Raw genomic sequence first — 20,720 nt, 5'->3', positions numbered from 1 at the left:
GTTTTCTGATGAACCTTCCATGAAGGTTACACTGATGACTTTAGCTTCAACCCTTCTGTGTGATATGTGTACAGATGTTTTATGTCATGCTGATTGTACTGTCCATGTCATGTGATATTGTGACATTTATCGCCTCAGAAGCAACTAGCACTACACAAGCACTTCTTAAACGAAAGAGTACAATTCACGTCAAGGAAGATGAAAAATTGGAAATGCCAACCATAAAGAAAGTAACCAGAAGATCAAAAGAACATCAGGAAGATCATGAAGTTATATCACTTAAGGAAGTCAACAAGATTCAACATGAAGAACCATCAAAAGAAGCAGGACAACTTCTCCAGATAGTTGAGAAAGCTGAAATAGTTGGAGAGGAGATGGTGAATTCAAAGGCTTTTTATGAAGTCAAACTCACCAGCAGTCATGAATTCACAAAAGATACTTGGTCATATGAAACTGCTACAAAAACAGAGAAAAATTCAAAGGGGGAGGGAAAGAAGATAGAACAGTACAAGAATGTGTGGGATCAGGAAGTGATTACTCCTGAAATAGGAGGAAGAGGTGTAGAAAATACGCAAGAAACAAAAATTCCAATGGAAGGGGAACCCTTGATACTACAGCCAAGTCTGAAAAAGGTAACCAAATCAATATCTACTGAGAAAGAACAGGAAACTGTAAAATTAAAACCTGTCAAAAAATCAGATAAAGCTGTTGTAGGTCCACAGAAAGACAGCAACATAGAGAAGAGTGAAGATAGTATTGGTGTCCAGAAACATGAAAGACTCATAAAGGATGAACCTGTTTCAAAGAAGAAGATAGAAGTGACACTTACAGATCAAAAAGCTAAAGAATCCGTAATGCCAAAACCTGCTGTGGCTAAAGATGAAATCTTCAAAGACCATGAGAAATTTCCAAAGAAATCAAACAGAATTCTACCACAAGACGAGGAGCCAGAAAATGTGACACTGAAACCATTTTCCAAAGAATCTCATGCTGATGTAACCCCTGAAAAGGTTACTAAAGAACGAAAAGAGAAAAAGCCTGTAGATATTAAGCATCCAGAGAGGCCAGAAACACATCATATCCTGAAGGAACCTCACATCCCAGTAAAAGAACCCGGAAAAAGTGGAAAAAAAAATGAAGAGCCTGAAAAGATCAAAAAGCTAGAGTCACCTCATGAGCATCTCCCCATGATGAGTGCTACTACTCCAGAAAAGACAACACAGGAAGGTCCCAAGGAAGAGAAGGCAACTAAAAAGTGTGGAATTATTCCAAAGGATGAAGCAAAAAAAGAAGAGGTATCTTTGAAACCCATAAAAGGAAAAATAATTGCAGAGAAAATTCCTTCACCAAAGGTAGATAAACCTAGTCCTCAAGTCACTTCACTGACAAAAAAGAGTCCAAAAGGTGAGGATAATGAGCCAGCAATGTCAAAAAAGATTGTTCGTCCACCAAAGGAAATGGAGGGAAAAAAACCCGAAGAGCTAAAAAAGACACCTTCACCAAAAGCAGAGATGCCAAAATCTAAACCCACTGAATCCATTCCAATGGAAACAAAGTCTAGTGCAAAATCACCCAAGAAGATTTCACCAAAAGATTCAATTGAGTCTGTAATTCTGAAGAAAGTCTCAAAGACAATTTCCCCCAAAGAAGAAAAGACTACTCAGGATCCTCCTTTGAAAACAAGTGAAGACAATGTGCCAGTGGTGAAGGAGTTATCTCCAAGCGTTCTGCATCTACAAAAGATTCCTACACAGCAAGAAGAGGTAGTTCATGAGGCGGTGGATGATGAAGAAGACGAAACCTGGGGATGGGAACTTGCTCCTAGGGACAGTTATGGATCCGAAACCTTTGATGACGTTTTGGAGGATGGGGCCGTTGAAACCCCAGGAATGGGTGACAAGAAAGGTGAGATGGTATCACCAAAAGCTTACCATTGGTATCTCATGGCTCCCTACAGTCGTTCCAAATAATATCCACTCAACCCAACCTTCATTATAACCCTTTAACAAGTGTCTTATTTTTTCAAGTGTTCAATTGTCTTTGATGTTTGTCCTTCCCTTGATTCGTTCGTTCTTTCGTTCTTGATTGATCAAACCCTCTTGATACAATGTTGTGTGTCTGTTCTGTCTTAAAACTGTTTGTCAGTATCATTTTCATTCCTTTTTCTTCATTTGTAATTTTTGTTGTGGGTGTCATTTGTCCCGGGCTGTGTTTTTCAAACTCTTTTCAAATTTGTCAAACTGTGTTTTATTGTCTAATTAATCCGATCACATATATTATATAAGGTATATATAATGTATCAACCAAACATTTCGGACCTCTGTGTTTTTACCATTTCAAGCCTTGCTTTGTATAACAATATTTCAAACAGATGGAAAACCAAAGGAGGAGCAAGCTCCAGGCAGAGGCAGAGGACTAAGACGTACGTTCATAATATACTGTACATTCATAATATGCATTTATCATTTTGCATTGCAAGTGTTTGTTTTTGTTAATTTTGAAGTCATGTAAGTATAATTTGAAATTACAACCATAATGGAATAACTAAATATTCAAAAAATATATATTTTTATTGTAGCAAGACAAACTCCTTCTCCTGGTGATGGTGGAAGGGGTAGAGGGAAACCTGGTGGTGGAGGTGACAAGCCTCCTGGAGATTCACCATTTGGTTTCCAGCTCAAAGCGGTCCCCTTGAAATTTGTGAAGGAGCTCCAGGACATTGTGTTGCAGGAGGCTGAGTCAATCGGCTCCTCGGCTGTATTTGAGTGCCAGATCTCTCCATCTACGGCTATCACCACCTGGATGAAAGATGGAAGCAATCTAAGGGAGAGTCCAAAGCACAAATTCACATCTGATGGCAAAGACCGAAAACTGCAAATCATTGATGTACAGCTTTCCGACACTGGAGAGTACACATGTGTTGCAAAGCTGGGTAACAAAGAGAAGACCTCAACAGCTAAACTTGTGGTAGAAGGTATTTGTGACTGCTATCCCTCAAAGCATTTCTATTCAATTAAAAATTAAAGACAAATAAAAAGTAAATTAATGTTAATATGTTGGTACTAATAATGTATGATTGTTAAAGTAGCATTTCTTCTTTCATCTCACATAGAATTACCTGTGAAATTCACAAAGAATCTGGAAGAAGAGACCTCCGTGCTTAAGGGGCAGCCAATGTATTTGACCTGTGAGTTGAGCAAGGACAAAGATGTGGTCTGGAAGAAGAATGGAAAAGAGATCAAGGAAATTCCGGGCAAAATTCAAATCAACGTTATTGGACTACAGCGTGCCATCACAATCCAGGATGCGAACGATGATGATGCTGGTGCTTACACATGCGAGTGTGAAAATATCAAAACTCAAACTAATGTCAAGGTTATCGGTATGTATTTGAATTTTTTTTTTTTTTTTTTACTTTAATGTCTTTGTTAAATTTAGAACCGGTATTAATTTACCCATGTCTGTATTCAACAGAAATTGTAAGAGACTGGTTAGTGAAACCTTTGCGGGACCAGCATGTGAAACCCAAAGCCAGTGCTACATTTAAGGGCGAGCTCTTCAAAGACACACCCAACTGGAAGTGGTACAAGGGTAATGATGAAATCCCTAATGAGCCTACTGATAAGACTGAGGTGAAGAAGGAGGGTAAAGAGATCACTCTTACGGTCAAAAATGCCCAGCCTGATGACGTTGCTGAATATGCTGTGGAGGTTGAAGGCCGCAGATACGTAGCAAAACTAACACTTGGAGGTATGTAAAAACAAACAAAACAACAACTGAGAAGTGTTGATTTCTGCTTATATTACCATCTTAAAATGTTGTATATAAACATTTTAATCTCTAATCAGAACGTGAAGCTGAGATCTTGAAGCCTCTTGCTAGTGTGGAGGTGGTTGAGAAAACGGAGGCCAACTTTGACACTGAAATTTCAGAAGATGATGTGCCTGGAGAATGGAAACTTAGAGGGCAGGTTCTGACAAGATCACCGGTAAGACCTTATTCATACTACAAAATTAATCATTCCCAGTTCTGGGTAAACTACTTTGAAACTGTGGCTTCGGCTGAAAGCTATAAATTGCCAGGCTCCCCCTTTTGAAATGTAGTTAGCTACAATACAAGCTACTAAGAAAAAAACAAACAAACCACTTAAAGCTATTTAAGGGGGTGATTTCTTTTTAGATAACTATCAGATGAATTTAATCGGTTTTATTATAAAAAAAAAAACATTCTTCATCTGTCAATTACGGTGACGATTCAATTAAACAGATATTTAGACAAATACTGCTAAAAGTATAGTGTTCTGCTTTTTTTAAAGCATATTGTTCAGCAAATTAGCTGATTCACAATTTTCTTTTATTTTAGACATGTGACATCAGATCTGAGGGAACCAAACGATTCCTTACTATCAAAAATGTTCAGCTTGATCAGGCTGGTGAAGTTACATACCAAGCTCTGAATGCTGTGACAAGTGCTATGCTCACAGTCAAAGGTAAGAGAACAATTAATATTTTCCTACAGCATAAAAAAATAAAAATGAACATTTACTAATGCAGATGAGTGATGACATGGACAATGTACATTCTTACCTACCAGAGTTGGAAATGGAATTCACAGTCCCATTGAAGGACGTTACTGTGCATGAAAAGAAACAGGCAAAGTTTGAATGCTCCATCAATAAGGATGTGCCTAAAGTGATTTGGTTTAAGGGTTCTGATATTGTTACACAAGGAAATAAGTATGAAATCATTGATGACGGAAAGAAACACATACTTATTGTTAATAACTGTGGCTTTGAGGATGAGGGAGAATACAGTATTGAGGTCTTGGGCAAATCCTCAAAATCAAAACTGATGGTAGAGGGTAAGTCTTAGTTATTATCTTGGTTAGTGGAGTGTTGGTCAAAATGCTTTGTGACAAAATTTAACAAGGGTGTTTATTAATGGGTAGTCTAACAAATAGTAAATAGAAAAAACTTTCATAATAATCTAATAAATTCACTAATAAATTCACCCATTTTCCAAGTTTAGAGTATATTATTTTTTTGCACCATATAGTTAATTTGTTATGCACTGAACAAATGTCATAGGTATGAGGCTGAACTTCACCTCAACATTAAAGGACCTAACTGTAAAGGAAGGTAAAACGGCTGTATTTGAGCTTGAGCTTTCTCATGAGAATGTCGCCGTGACATGGTACAAAAATGAAATAAAAGTGCATCCGAGCAGAACCGTGTTCACCAGCGTGATGGGAGTGAAGCATACACTAGAAATTAAGGAAGTATCACTAGATGATACTTGCCTAATAAAAGCAGAGGCTAAAGGAATATCCACAATGGCTAAGCTGCTGGTAATAGGTAATTTTACCTTTATTTTACCCTTGTATTTACCCCCCATTGTCTCATTTTTGAACCACAACAAAACATTTTGTGTAAAGTGTTACTCATTATATTTTAGTTTCTGAATATTATTAACACAGCAACCTGTTTTTACAGAGGGTGATGCATATTTCACTGTCAAGTTACAAGATTTCACTGCAGTTGAGAAAGATGAGGTCACATTTGACTGCGAGCTCAGTAGAGATGTTCCTGTGAAATGGTTCCACAATGAAATTGAAATTAAAGCCTCCAAGATGGTTACCATGAAAGTTGAAGGCAAACGAAGAATCCTCAATCTTAAGAAAGTTGAGAACAAAGAAAAAGGATTATATGTTTGCGACTGTGGAACAGACAAGTCTTCAGCAAACTTGAACATTGAAGGTCAGTAATTAAGGTTATATTCCAAAAATGCCAAAACATTGCAACTTTTCAAGGGTGTGACGGGGTTTTATTTGTTTATTTTGCTCTAAAAAAATGTATGGGATTCCAGCTCGTGACATCAAAGTGGTGCGACCCATATATGGCGTTGAGCTCTATGATGGTGAGACAGCACGTTTTGAGGTGGAAATCTCTGAAGATGATGTTCATGGCCAATGGAAACTGAAGGGCGAAGTATTATCTTCTTCACCTGTGAGCAAAGTTGCATCATTAATAAATAATCAAATAAATTAAATCATCTTTCTAACAGACATCTTGCAAAATACTAAAGATATTTTTCCTTATGTGCTTTTTGTTAATAGGATGTTGAGATTATTGAGGATGGTGCAAAACATACATTAACACTCTACAACTGCAAAGTTTCCCAGTCTGGAGAGGTTACCTTCCAGGGAGCGAATGCAAGGTGTTCTGCAAATCTTAAAGTGAAAGGTAGTGTAAAATATAATGTTTTTATATTATTGAAAATGTATTTAATGTAAATTCTTTCTGAATTATTTAATCTTTCTGTGCATCTCTATCATAGATTTGCCCATTTCTTTTGTCATGCCTTTGAGCGATGTACAAGTCTATGAGAAAGATGATGCGAGATTTGAAATTGAATTGTCAAGAGAGGCTAAGGTCATCCGTTGGCTTAAGGGATCTCAGGAGTTGAAGGCTGATGAAAAGATTGAAATCCTCGCAGAGGGGAAAAGGCATATTCTAGTGGTCAAATCTGCTGCGTACGAGGATGAGGCTAAGTACATGTTTGAGGCTGAGGACAAGAGAACATCTGCCAAACTTGTTATTCAGGGTAAAAAAAAGATTTTTGTTATGAGAATCAACATATCATGCACAGTATTCTCATTTCCATACAAACCTTTTCTGATCTCCATTTATTGTTCCTCTCAGGCATCCGTCTTGAGTTTGTCAGACCCATTAAAGATGTCACCGTTAAGGAGCGTGAGACTGCAGAATTCAGGATCGAACTCTCTCATGAGAAGATTCAAGTCACCTGGTACAAGAATGACGTGCGTTTGCATCCAAGCAAAGTGGTGCATATGTCCGAAGATGGCAAGATCCATACTCTGTCCTTCAAAGAGGTGTCTATTGATGACACATCTCTCATTAAAGTTGAGGCTCTTGGGAAAAGCTCTGAAGCAATGCTCACTGTTCTTGGTGAGTGTTTATAATGTTTCCCAATACATGCGTCTCTTGAAACTTGATTCTAATGGGTCAGTTGTTGCATTAAGAGGCCAAACACTTTTGTATAATCACCACTAAACAGTATATTTGGCTATCATTCATGACAGTAAACTGGTGCTGCTTCAATAGCTATTGTGTCACTCTGGAGTCTCTTTTACATTTTTACCAGTACAAGTTACAATATTTTTTTTTCTCAAAACTTCTACTTCAAACTTCTGTGAAAATTGCCTTCTGAGGTTTTTAGTATTAATTTGATGGTAAGCATAAACATTTTGATAGATGCCTAGAAGCTCAGGAATGCTCATTTAAAGCAAGAAAAATGAAAACCTCGCTCAATAAACAAGAAATATGAGGTAGATAACAGAGATCTTAAAATAGAGGAAGCTAAAGATGTTGGCAAACTAGTCCTTAAAAAAAAGGGTGTCTTCATATCTCTCTATCGGTTCATTTCGCTTTACATCCCTTATGTAGACATTTTTGTATATTGGTAAAACATGTCGAAAATATCATGTTCTTTTCTATATCAACAGAGGGAGAAGCCTACTTTACCACCAAGTTGCAGGACTATACTGCAGTTGAGAAGGATGAGGTTGTCCTAATGTGCGAAGTGAGCAAATCATCTGCTCAGGTGAAATGGTTCAAAGATGGCAATGAGATCACTCCCTCTAAGAATGTCCTCATCAAGGCTGATGGAAAGACACGTATCCTGACAGTTAAGAAGGCAGAGAAGGCAAACACTGGCGATTACGTGTGTGACTGTGGCTCTGACAAAACAGCAGCCAAGCTTAACATTGAAGGTATGATTCTTTTTAATGTATTTTTTAAAATTAATCCAAATATAGATTGATAAATTGAAATTAATATGAACTACTATAACCTAGTCTCTACCCCTCTCCTGTTCTCTGCAGAACGTGATATTAAGATTACCCGTCCACTGTACAGTGTGGAGGTCACAGCGACAGAGACTGCTCGCTTTGAGACTGAAATTTCTGAGGAGGATGTTCATGGAAACTGGAAACTCAAAGGAGATTCCCTGCACCAGTCTCCTGTAAGGGTTTCCTGCAATGCATGTTGTTTCACAATTATTTTTTATATATCATTTACATATTATTTTGATATTTTTAACAATATATTAAATGTTTGTTCCACTCAGGACTGTGAAATTAAGGAGGAAGGCACCAAGCACATGCTTATCCTTTACAATGTCAGCATGGATATGGCTGGTGGTGTAGATTTCAGTGCTGCTAATGCTAAATCAAGTGCTCAGCTTAGAGTTAAAGGTGAGAATCCTCATAAGTGTGCAAAAAAATAAGCATTTTGCCAACATTATTCTCTTTAACTATCGTTTTTAAATTCATTATGACTTGTGTTAGGCTTGTGTTAGATTATTTATTTTCACAATAAAAATAACCCATTTAGCTACCTTTTTTACATTGGGTAACAAACCAGCCTACATTCTCTAAAAAAGAAAATGTTGAGTGACAGTAACAGATAACTTATTGGGGATAAGTCAGCAGCCAACAAAAGCCTATTTTAGAAGCCCCATTCCTTATCAAGAGTGGGTGGGGGTGAGCCGAAACATGCCTCCTAGTTTATCTGACCACAGGCAGTGCAAGGAATCTCAATATGTTAATGATGCAGAGCCCTGTGTGATAAGCTGGAAAACTGAATAGTACTTCAAGCTTGCAAAGTGTAGCTTAGTGACAGATCACAATGACAACTTGTAGTAGTAGGATTTTTCCTTGGCATTATTAAGGATGGCCTTTTCTTCCTCTCAAGCACGCACAATTGGCCTTCTGCGACCTCTTCGGGATGTCACTGTCACTGCTGGAGAGACTGCCACCTTTGACTGTGAGCTCTCATATGAAGATATTCCTGTTGAATGGTTTGTTGGATCAACAAAGATGGAGCCAAGTGATAGGGTAAGATTATTTTCTTTAGATTTCAGCAATTTAGTCTTTAATCGTTAATTGGTCCATTTTCAATGTAGCTTTATCCAAGTCAAAACTTTCAAGATTTTATTGTGATTCCATCTGAAGGTATGTCATAATTATACTAGTCTAAAACCATATACAAATACATTATATACTAACTGTAGTATATAGTAATATAACTATATACACAAGTAGTATGTATATATTGTTGTTTTAGGTTGAGAATTCCAAGTGAAATATCTTTATATAAATATGTTCTGCATATAAGGACTTCCAGCAGTACTTGCTGGTTTCGAGATAACACTGGGCCATTTTGCCCTGCAGGCGCCCTTATGGTTATTTTTAACTGCTTCAAGAGTGTTGTTGAAGTGCTGGTATAGTGAACTTCATAATCCTTTAGACATTTGATAAAAAAAAAAAAAATTATTTCTAATGTTTTGCATTCCTAATGCATTTGTTCTTTTACATAACTTAACAGATAACGTCTCAGGTTACGTATGTAACCCTGGTTCCCTGATAGGGAACGAGACGCTGCGTTTGAGACGCGGTGGGAACGCTCTGCGTGATTACGTCGTGAAGCACGTGTAAAATCAGTCCAATGGAAGCCCGCTACGACATAGGTGACGTCATAGACCAGGAAACTATAAAGCAACCCTGAAATCAGACCGCGATAGCTTCTGAAAAACCTGAAGCAAGTCGATCAGGGCATGCAGGAAGTATGGCAGGCAAACGCAGCGTCTCGTTCCCTATCAGGGAACCAGGGTTACATACGTTACTCGAGCTGCGGAAGGGAACTCGAGCTGCGTTTGAGACGCGGTGGGAACCCTATACCCACTACGCCATAGTGACAAATGCCCGTTCTGTGTGAGGTCCTGCGCACACTAAGAAGCAAGCAACCTCGCCCCAGGAGTGGAGAGGTCAAGGTCATAAAACCTGACAAATGTATGCGGAGAGGACCATCCTGCCGCATTACACACATCAAGAAGGGAAACTCCCGAAATTAAGGCCATAGAGGCCGCCATACTCCAATTAGAATGGCCCGCACAGCCATAGGTGAAGGCTGTCCGGCCGCTTTATAAGCCAATGAAATAGCCTCGACTATCCATTTACTCATAACCTGCTTAGATGCAGGGCATCCTCTCTTGAGTGACCCAAAACAAAAAAATAGTTGCTCAGATTTACGCCACAGGGCAGCTCTGTGAACGTAGGCATCTAAAGCCCGGACTGGACATAACAGGTTAAGCTGTTCCTGGTCAGGGGTATTAAAGGGTGGAGGATAAAAGGCCTGCAGCACTATTGGGCCCCCAACATTCAGTGGGACCTTAGGAATATAACCCGGCCTGGGGTAGAGAAATGCCTTCACCATACCAGGTGCAAATTCCAGACATGAAGGAGCAACCGACAAAGCATGTAAATCACCAATTCTCTTGATAGATGAGATAGCAAGGAGAAATAAAGTCTTTAGAGTGAGGAACTTTTCAGAAACCTCCTCGATGGGCTCGAAGGGAGCTAAAGCCAGACCCTCGAGTACAATGGCCAAGTCCCAAGCCGGTGCTCTAGAGTGCAGTGCAGGTCTCAACCTCAATGTACCACAGAGAAAGCGAGTAATTAAAGGGTTTCTCTCAATAGAAGTACCCCCCAGAGGGGTGTGGTAGGCAGATATAGCCGCCACGTAAACCTTTAGGGTGGAAGGAGATAACCTGGCCGAGAAACGGTCTTGCAGAAAATCAAGAACTGAACCAACAGGGCAGTTAACAGGATCTAACTGACGTTCAACACACCACGTGGTGAAAAGTTTCCATTTTCGCGCATACAGCCTTCTCGTGGAAGGAGCTCTGGATTGAAGAATGGTTTCTACAACATTGGTTGAAAGACCGGTCTCCCTGAGCCTGGCCCCCTCAGAGGCCAGGCCCACAGTTTCCACAACTCCGGCCGAGGGTGAAATATCGTGCCCCCGGCCTGAGACAGGAGGTCCACCCTGATTGGGATCTCCAAGGGGGAGCCGTCCAGAAGAGACACCAAGTCCGAGAACCAAACTCGGGTCGGCCAATAAGGGGCTACTAGTAGCAGACGAGCCCCTTCTCGGCGAACCCTCTCCAGAACCCCCGGAAGCAAAGATATCGGGGGAAAGGCGTACAGGTGCAGCCTCGGCCACACCTGCACCATAGCATCCAGACCGAGAGGAGCTGGGTGCGTTAGAGAGAACCACATGGGACAATGGGTTGAATCTGAAGATGCGAAAAGGTCTACCTGAGCACGACCGAACTTTTCCCACAGGAACTCCACCACTTCTGGGTCAAGTCTCCACTCCCCGGGCCTCAGCCCCTGTCTCGACAGAATATCTGCTCCCACATTCTGACGCACCGGAATATATACCTCAGACCCCCCTGATGGTTGATATAGGAGACCACCGAAGTGTTGTCTGTGCGGACCAACACGTGATGGCCTCTCAGGTCTGGCAGGAAATATTTGAGTGCTTGAAATACCGCCATCAACTCTAAACGATTTATGTGCCAGGAACATTGATGGTCCTGCCACAGACCTTGCGCCGAGCGGCCACTCATGACCGCCCCCCATCCCGTGAGGGAAGCATCCGTCGAAAGCGTGACGCGTCGACAAGGAGCCCCCAACACTGGGCCCTGGGCGAGGAACCAAGATTTCTTCCACAAGGCCAAGGCACGAAGGCATAGCCGCGTGACCTTGATCTTGCGGAAGGGATTTCCCCTCGGAGAAAACCCCTTGGTCCTGAGCCACCACTGCAGGGGTCTCATGTACAGAAGGCCAAAAGTAATAACGTTGGACGCAGCTGCCATGAGACCCAACAGTCTCTGAAACTGTTTCACAGTGAGTGACTGGCCTAGTTTCACATTCTTTGCGGCTGTGAGAATCGCAGAAATACGAGCAGGAGACAGGCGTGCCTGCATTGTGGTCGAATCCCAAATTACACCTAGAAAAGTGGTCCTCTGAGCAGGGAGGAGCACACTCTTTTTGGTGTTTAGCCGCAACCCCAAACTCTTTATGTGGGACAGAACAGCATCTCGATGCTGAACTGCCACCTGCTCTGACTGAGCTAAAATCAACCAATCGTCGATGTAATTTAATACGCGGATGCCCTGGAGTCTCAATGGAGCCAGAGCTGCATCCACGCATTTTGTAAAAGTGCGGGGAGATAAACCTAGGCCAAATGGAAGAACCCGATATTGGTATGCTTCGACCCCGAAAGCGAACCTAAGGAACCTCCTGTGATGAGGATGGATAGATACATGGAAGTACGCGTCCTTCAAGTCTATTGTGACAAACCAGTCCTCGGACTGAATCTGTGATACAATCTGTTTGAGTGTAAGCATTCTGAACTTGAGTTTCTGAACCCTGCTGTTTAACTGGCGCAGGTCTAGAATAGGACGCAGCCCTCCATCCTTCTTTGGAACAATGAAGTAACGGCTGTAAAACCCTGACTCTCTGCTGGGAGGAGAAACCCTTTCTATAGCTCCCTTTCGAAGAAGTCTCAGTACTTCTTGCTCCATTACCAGAGCCTGCTGTGAGTCTACCACCGTGGGGAGGACTCCTTGAAATCTGGGTGGACGAGAACCGAACTGAATTCTGTAACCCTTTTCTATTATGTGCAGGACCCATAGAGAAATATTTGGCAGAATTTTCCACGCTGCCAGAAATTCCGATAAGGGAACCAGTCTCTCGAGACTGGCCTCTGGATTTGATTAAACAATCATTTCGGCGCCCTGAAGCGGCGAACCAGCAGGGAACAACCGAACTGACCGTTCTACAACCCTCCTCAGAGGATTGCACGGGGACGCTGACACCTCGGCGCCCTGAAGCGGCGAACCGGCAGGGAACAACCGAAGTGGCAGCGCTGCGGCTCTCCTCGGAGAGTCGCCCCCCGGAGGGTGCCAAGGAGGGACGGTTCCTCACAAACCGTTCCCCCCTGGAGGGGACCACCCTCAGAAGCCTGATAGCCTTGGCGTCAGGACTTCTTCTTAGCCCAAGCTCTCCTAGAGATAACAGTCCTCAGATCTTGTCTACCCCTAACAGGTCTGGGCTGCGAGCGCCACTCAGGAACCGTAGATTGAGGAGGTGCCCGAGCGGCGACGCTCTGTTTTTGTTGAACTCTGTGAGCTGAGCTCGTAGACGGACGAGGCTGCTCAGACTTTATACTACGAGCAGCCTCGGGGACAATAGACCGGCGAGGAAGAAACCTATGAAACGCAGCCGCTTGTTTCTTATTTTCTTGAAACCTATCGACGACACAATTTATAGCGTCGCCGAACAGACTTGTAGGTGACAGCGGTGCGTCCAGAAGAACAGATCTATCTTTATCCTTTATTTCTGATAAATTTAACCATAAATGGCGTTCCGTGGCCACCAATGGTATAGAGCGGCCCACAGACTTGGCCGTCTCCTTGGTGGCTCGGAGAGATAAATCTGTCGTGCGACGCCATTCTCAAATTGCGTCAGCACTAACTTCCTCACTATCGTCTATGTCTTTCAGCAGGTCAGCCTGGTACGCTTGGAGAATCGACATAGTGTGCAAACATGCTGCGGCCTGACCTGCTGCCGAATACGCTTTACCCACCAACAAAGATGTATTTTTTAATGGTTTGGTGGGTAACGTCGGGGCTTTCAGAGAAGAAGAAGACTCAGGGGAGAGATAGCTCACTAGTGTGTCTTCAGCACGAGCTATAGTCAAATAACCATAATGATCAATCCCTTGAACTTTACTATAATTCTTAGTTTGTGGGTTATGCACTCTGAAAGACGCCGGTTTAATCCACGATCTCGAAACCTCGGTGTGGAGATCGGGAAAAAACGGGAGTTCCCGACGAGGAGGTTGTGATCTAGATGGTAAATAACGTTCATCTAAAAGACTCTTTCTAGATTCAACATCGAAATCATCGGCTGGCCACTCAATATTTAATTTAGTAACAGCACGAGATAAAACCTCCATAAGCTCCTCATCAGCAGGGGTATGAGCTGGCGAACACTCAATATCCCCCATACTACCGACATCCAGATCCTCAGAACTGGATAGCCGTAATATTGGTGCCTCACCCTGGGAAGGAGAAGCCGCAGAGCGGGCTCCTTCCTGGGCAAAGACACCGAATCCAGCAGGTAAGGGCTGAGAAAGGGCGGGGCCCGTCTCAAACCCCGCTACTAGATCCATCTGCGAACCCCAAGATGAAAGTCGACGCTGTGCCTCGGCAGCAGCGGGACCCGCACCTCGGGGAGCGCGAACCGAACCGTCCTCCTCAAAGAACGCCCGGCGAGAGCGGAGAGTTTTCATAGACAAACTCAAGCAATGCTCACAGTCAGCCCCCTCGAGGACTGACTGGGCATGCTCCACTCCCAAACAAGCTATACACATAGGATGTGTGTCCCCACCCGTGATATAACGAGGGCAGGGCACAACACAAGGTTTATAACTTTGCTTGCTCGCCATAGTGATATATATATATATATATATATAAGGGGCTTGACAGACAACAATAAATAGACAAGGACAGATATACAGAGAGCGCTTGCTGAAGGTGCAGAAGCTATCGCGGTCTGATTTCAGGGTTGCTTTATAGTTTCCTGGTCTATGACGTCACCTATGTCGTAACGGGCTTCCATTGGACTGATTTTACATGTGCTTCACGACGTAATCACGCAGAGCGTTCCTACCGCGTCTCAAACGCGGCTCGAGTTCCCTTGAAAGGGAACTAAATTATAAAACAAAATTATATGTTTCTTAAAGGCATCAAATGTTCTTTAATTTTGCCATTTCCTTAAATCTTTCCTCTCCAGCGGTTTTAAAAAGTTGCCAGTCAGCGCCAGCATTTTTGATAATTTTCACAAAATATTAATATAATAATAGAATATTCAGAATATTTTGTCATATGAATATTCGAACATGCAATATATCAAAAGAAAGAACAGAGCCTCTGCTTTAAAAACAACAACTTTTTAGTCTATCTTCTTGCATTCTTTTTTATCAGCACTTGAATGTGGGTTATTTTAATTAAAAAAGCAACATTTTGAACAAAAAGCTGAGAAGATCACATTTTTGTCAAAGAGCGTATCAGATTCAGAATGATGATCAAAACATAGATGGAGTAGACCGCTTCCATTAACAACCTTAAAGCTTCACAGTCCTGTATATGGAGTCCCTAAAGGGACATAAGGAAAAAAGGAAGAAAGGTGATGGATAAAAATATTCATCAATGCTTTTGTGTTCTCTCACAAGTATTTTGCCTTACTGAGCGAACTCAAAGTTTCTCGGGGAACACAAAACATTTGCGTGAGAACGCAAAAGCATTGACTTTTTATTTCCTCCCATCGCATATTTTTTTCGACCACCATGTCCCTTTAGGGGCTCTGTACCTACCTCTTCATTGGTCAACATTTCAATCTGTAACGTTAGGCAGTTATGATTTAAATGTTGTTTAACGTTTGATGATCGCGTTATTTTATATGTTCATAAGCAATGCTTCTTTTGCTTGCTTCTTCTTCGCCTGTGTTTTGATCCAGAGATTCTGTACTCTTTCAGAAGATGCGTAATAGCTTCCCCTACCATATAACAGTGAAATCATGGATTGCCGTAACATTCCGTCAATGGTGGGGAAGCGTTGTGTCATAAATGACTGAAAATTCTGTCAATGGCGGGGATAGAGTTAACATTTGCTTTTGAAATGTTGTTGCAAAAATGTGACAAGAACAATTGATAAACCCACTCAACAACTATGCCACATTGGTGTGTGCCATTGGTGTGTGCAGGTGGTCACAAGAGTAGAAGGAAGACTGCATTCCCTGACTCTGAGAGATGTCAAGATGACAGAGGCTGGGGATGTGAAACTGACTGCAAAAGACTTTGTGACCCAGGCCAAACTTACTGTGAACGGTAAATTAAATAAATAAATAAACAAAATATACTAATACAATTAGTATTTTAGAATAATTTAGATACTATTATAGTTTTTTATTATTATTTTGAATTAGTTTTTATTTTAATATTTTTCATTTTCATTTTAATTGTAAAGTTTTAATAATGTTGTTGTATCATTTTTATTCTGTATAAATCTATATTAAAAATATATACAATGGGGTGTGACGAGACTCTTATCTCACGAGACGAGACATGAGATTGGGTTCACGAGAATGTGACGAGATTTTTGCACAATATTTTATAGAAATCCCCAATGACAAATTTCTTGACTGGAAAAATTGTCTGCAGGAGAATTTTGAAATGTAAATCTAATAATCTTGTAATGAATTTCATTTCAATTCTACTTTATGATTATGATAATATTATCAAATATACAACAATATACAAGCACTGTAAAAGGTTTTGCCACAAACTCAACTGACTGGCTTTTCTCCTGTATGATTTCACAAGAGTCTCTTCAGACCTTACTGTACATGATTTATGAGCTTCCAGAACTTCTGATTGAGGCTGTGTGACCTCCTAATTGAACTCCTTTCCACAAATTGAACATAGAAATAAAAACAGTATAAATAACAAAAATAAATACCAGTTTTTTCTTAGTCTTTTTAAGTGCAAACAATAAGTGCAAGTGCAACCATAATCAAAGTACTCTCTCAGTATTCAAAGTATAAACAGAGACCAGAGCCACAACTACAACCACAACCACAGTCCAGAGGTAGGCTATTGTATGCAGCACGATTTCGCGAGACAGCTTTTCACTCGACGAGAAATCTTGTCATATTTTAGGTTTGCAAGATCACGTGGCACGAGATCTCGTCACACCCCTAATAAATAAATATAAATCTATATCGTCTTTATTAATTTTAATTCCATTTCCATTATTATTTCAGAGAATGAGAAATGCTGCCTTGGTAACTAGCTCAAATAAAATGTTGTTTAATGGTTTTAGTTTTAGCTAACTGTAATATGCACCTGTGCAAACCTGTAATGTTTGTATTCCTATATACATGAATGTTAGAGGTAGTTTTGCAGTAAGAGGGGCATAAATAGAGGTTGCTTAGAGTTTCACGTTACCACATTACATATCACAGAGCCACCAGTTGAGTTCACCAAGCCCTTGAAGGACCAGACTGTTGAGGAGGAAGCCACTGCCATTCTGGAGTGTGAACTGTCCAGGGAGAAGGCTGATGTGAAGTGGTTCAGAGACGGACAGGAAATTCGTAAAACCAAGAAGTATGAGATGGTGGCTGAGGGACGCATAAGGAGGCTCATCATCAAGGACTGTAGCCTTGATGATTCCAAGACATATACCTGTGATGCTAAGGAGTTCAAGACATCTGCTTTCTTAAATGTTGAACGTAAGTTTTCAGAAAAAAATCTAACATGCAGAAACTTGAATAAAGCCAACTATTGTAAAGAAATAAAATAAAAAACACAGTGCATTTGTGTAATGAATATGTCTATCTATTTTCAGCTCCATTTGTTGAATTCGCTAAACCTCTTCACGATGTTGAGGTTAAGGAGAAGGAATCTGCTAAGTTTGAATGCGAAGTCTCCCGTGAAAGTGCCAAGGTATTTTTTAACAGAAATCTGTATGGACTGGGCCAAAAAGTATGGGACTACTAGTGAAACTGTGTCTGGTTAACATTTTCACAATTGAATACAATTGTTTTAATTACAAATTATATTATTAGCAATTTGAGTCAGAACTTTAATTAAAAAATTGTATAGTTTTGCAATTTTACTTTAACAACAGCATGCACCGAGGCTGAGACCGTATTGATTCATAATTGTTTGTTGCACAGGTCCGCTGGTTCAAAGATGGCACTGAGATCAGGAAAGGCAAAAAGTATGAGATTATTGCTAAGGGATTACAGCGTATTCTCATCATCAGTAAGGCAGTGTTTGATGATGAGGCAGAATATGAATGTGATGCAAGAACATCCAAATCCTCTGGAATGCTAACAGTTGTCGGTGAGTTTTATTTCAGTCCTTATTCTACAATCTATCAATTCTACAAACACTAAATCACAATACAGACATTAATAACAATTCATTTTGCCTTGCAGAGGAGGAAGCTAGATTTACAAAGAACCTATCCAATGTTGAGGGCACAGAAACCGACAGCATTAAGATGATTTGTGAGGTCTCTAAACCCAGTTCAGAGGTTACATGGTACAAGGGTGACCAGGAGATCCCTGAGGGTGGTAGATATGAACATGTTGCAGATGGGAGAAAGAGAATTCTCATCATACAGGACCTCCGTATGGATGATGCTGGAGAGTACCTCTGCAAACTGCCTGCTTCAGAAACAAAAGGAACTCTAAAGATCAGTGGTATGTTTTAAGCGTAGATTTTTTCAAACTCACTAAATAAATAAAATAAACTAAAAAGTTATACAGAAAAGTCCTGCAAGCTCAAGGTTCCCATGGTCATGGAAAACCTAGAGAAGTAGGGAATTTTTAAACTGTGATTTCCTGGCCTTGAAAAGTCACATAAATGTCTTTAATGAATATATATGCTAAGCTATAGAATATTTTGTATAGAATATTCACTCTGTTAAAAAATATTTTTCAAATCAATATCCAGTAATCTCAAATGACTGGAAAAGTCAAAGTTTACTGATCAAAAGGTGTGGAAATCCTGATGCATTTAATAATCTCACTGATAATTTAATTAGGCATTGATTTATTTAAAATTGTCTCTCTGTATTGCTATAGAATTGGCAGCTGAATTCATTGCTAGGCCCCAAAACCAAGAGGCCATTGAAGGTGAAAAGGCTGAGTTTGTTTGCTCAGTGTCTAAGGAAAATTATGAAGTTAAATGGTTCAAAGGAGACAAAGAACTTACCACTGATGACAAGTATGAAACTGTCATTGATGGCAAGAGGAGGGCGCTCATTGTCAAAAACTGTGAGCTAAAAGATGAGGGTGCATTCACTGCCCACATTGGCTCTGTAAAGGCTTCAGCAGACTTGTTGGTGATTGGTAAGTTTATCTTTGTTAGTATATTTTTCTGTAATGTGTTTTTGTAAAAAAGGTCCAAATGTTCAATTTTGAAATATCATATTAAATTGGACTAAAACTGGTACTTTTGCTTGTCTCCTTAGAAAAACTGAGGATAATCACTCCCCTCAAGGATGCTCAAGTAAAGGAAGGACAAGAGATTGTGCTTAACTGTGAGGTGAACTCAGAGGGAGCTAAAGCCAAATGGCTGAAGAACAATGAGACAATATTTGAGAGTAGCAAGTTTGTTATGGTTCAGAGAGACACTGTGTTCTCTCTGAGAATCAAAGCTGCAGAAAAGCCAGATGAAGCCAGTTACACCATTACACTGACAAACCAGCGCGGAGAACAAGCCAAGTGTTCTGCTAACATCAATGTACTAGGTGTGCCATTACTATATGTCTACCTTTTATACCATGTGTATTTTGACTGCAGTATATGCAAAATGTTTATACTTGGTTTTTTTGGGGGGGTTTTGCATTCACAGAGGAAGCCATCAAGATCATTGAGCCACTAGAAGACTGTGAAATAGAGGAAAAGAAGACCATTACTTTCACCTGCAAAGTTAATAGATCAAATGTGACAGTCCAGTGGATGAAGGCCGGTGAAGAGATCACTTTCAGCAAGCGTATTCTATATCGTGTTGACAAGGACAAGCACACTCTGACCATTAAGGACTGCAGCCTTGCAGATGAAGGTGAATACACTGTAGTTGCTGGCGCTGATAAGTCCACAGGAGAACTGGTCATCAGTGAGGCACCCACTGATTTCGCTTCTCAGCTCAGAGACCAAACCATCACAGAGTTTGAGGATGCTGAGTTCACTTGCAAATTGTCAAAGGAAAAAGCCCATGTTAAATGGTACAGGAACGGACGTGAAATCAGAGAAGGACCCAGGTTAGGCTTGAACCATGAAACTATGAAAAAGTACTTTGTGATCATGTGAAAACGCTTGCTAATGTCATGATCTTTCTTAGATATCATATGGAGAAAGATGGAAAAGAATGCAAGCTTGTAGTCAAAGAGTGCAGACCAGATGATGAATGTGAATATGCATGTGGAGTGGAAGATAAAAGATCAAGGGCACGTCTCTTTGTTGAAGGTAATTTTTTCACAGCCAATTTCTGGTATCCATGTTCGTATTACCCAATGATTTGATGTGCTCATGGCATCTTTCTTTTCTTTCATCAACAGAGATTCCAGTGGAAATCGTCAGACCACCCACAGATGTATTTGAGCCCCCAGGATCCGATATTGTGTTTGAGGCTGAACTAAATAAAGACAGAGTTGAGGTCAGATGGATGAGGAACAACATGGTCATTGTCCAGGGTGACAAATACCAGATGATTAGTGAGGGCAAAGTTCATAGACTTCAGGTCTGTGAGATCAGACCCCGTGATCAGGGAGAATACAGAATAGTTGCCAAGGAGAAGGATGCCAGAGCCAAGCTTGAGCTTGCAGGTAGGAAGAGTGTTAATGCAATTTGGTTTTTCATATAAAGGAACATCTTTTTTAATGTCCTGTACTTTTCCTTACAGCTATTCCAAAGATCAAGACCACAGATCAGAACCTTGTAACAGATGCTGGAAAGCCTTTTGTGATGACGGTTCCCTACGATGCTTATCCTCGTGCTGAGGCAGAATGGTTTTACAATGACATCAGTCTACCAGGGCAAAACATTGACACATCTAATGAACGAACAGAGTACAGGCTCAAGGACCCAAAGAAGTCAGACCAGGGTCGTTACAAGATTGTCATAAAGAATAAACATGGAACAGGAGAGGCGTTTATTAATTTGGATGTAATTGGTGAGTAGGAAATTCAATTACATGATGTACAGACAATTTTAAA

At 40.8% G+C, this 20,720-nt stretch overlaps 1 protein-coding gene across 1 annotated transcript in view; it reads left to right on the top strand.

Moving 5' to 3' along the window:
- The window catches only part of ttn.1 (titin, tandem duplicate 1), a 156,107-nt gene that overhangs the window by 47,541 nt on the left and 87,846 nt on the right, over positions 1 to 20,720 (top strand). Inside the window, exons 69-97 of the mRNA XM_077215909.1 lie at positions 139 to 1,905; positions 2,372 to 2,422; positions 2,579 to 2,974; positions 3,113 to 3,382; positions 3,475 to 3,750; positions 3,849 to 3,988; positions 4,363 to 4,489; positions 4,594 to 4,860; positions 5,087 to 5,353; positions 5,492 to 5,755; positions 5,865 to 6,004; positions 6,115 to 6,241; positions 6,336 to 6,602; positions 6,701 to 6,967; positions 7,525 to 7,791; positions 7,903 to 8,042; positions 8,148 to 8,274; positions 8,774 to 8,916; positions 15,697 to 15,820; positions 16,957 to 17,223; positions 17,340 to 17,437; positions 17,671 to 17,839; positions 17,935 to 18,201; positions 18,586 to 18,852; positions 18,975 to 19,253; positions 19,358 to 19,766; positions 19,847 to 19,971; positions 20,064 to 20,330; positions 20,408 to 20,677. Coding sequence (XP_077072024.1) covers positions 139 to 1,905; positions 2,372 to 2,422; positions 2,579 to 2,974; positions 3,113 to 3,382; positions 3,475 to 3,750; positions 3,849 to 3,988; positions 4,363 to 4,489; positions 4,594 to 4,860; positions 5,087 to 5,353; positions 5,492 to 5,755; positions 5,865 to 6,004; positions 6,115 to 6,241; positions 6,336 to 6,602; positions 6,701 to 6,967; positions 7,525 to 7,791; positions 7,903 to 8,042; positions 8,148 to 8,274; positions 8,774 to 8,916; positions 15,697 to 15,820; positions 16,957 to 17,223; positions 17,340 to 17,437; positions 17,671 to 17,839; positions 17,935 to 18,201; positions 18,586 to 18,852; positions 18,975 to 19,253; positions 19,358 to 19,766; positions 19,847 to 19,971; positions 20,064 to 20,330; positions 20,408 to 20,677 — 7,845 coding nt within the window. The remainder of the gene's footprint in view (positions 1 to 138; positions 1,906 to 2,371; positions 2,423 to 2,578; positions 2,975 to 3,112; positions 3,383 to 3,474; positions 3,751 to 3,848; positions 3,989 to 4,362; positions 4,490 to 4,593; positions 4,861 to 5,086; positions 5,354 to 5,491; positions 5,756 to 5,864; positions 6,005 to 6,114; positions 6,242 to 6,335; positions 6,603 to 6,700; positions 6,968 to 7,524; positions 7,792 to 7,902; positions 8,043 to 8,147; positions 8,275 to 8,773; positions 8,917 to 15,696; positions 15,821 to 16,956; positions 17,224 to 17,339; positions 17,438 to 17,670; positions 17,840 to 17,934; positions 18,202 to 18,585; positions 18,853 to 18,974; positions 19,254 to 19,357; positions 19,767 to 19,846; positions 19,972 to 20,063; positions 20,331 to 20,407; positions 20,678 to 20,720) is intronic.

This window comes from Siphateles boraxobius, unplaced genomic scaffold, assembly GCF_051911475.1.
Source record: "Siphateles boraxobius isolate OS27281-9 unplaced genomic scaffold, OSU_SipBor_1 7, whole genome shotgun sequence".
NCBI classification, from domain to species: domain Eukaryota; kingdom Metazoa; phylum Chordata; class Actinopteri; order Cypriniformes; family Leuciscidae; genus Siphateles; species Siphateles boraxobius.
This window is presented reverse-complemented; position numbering and strand designations above follow the sequence as displayed.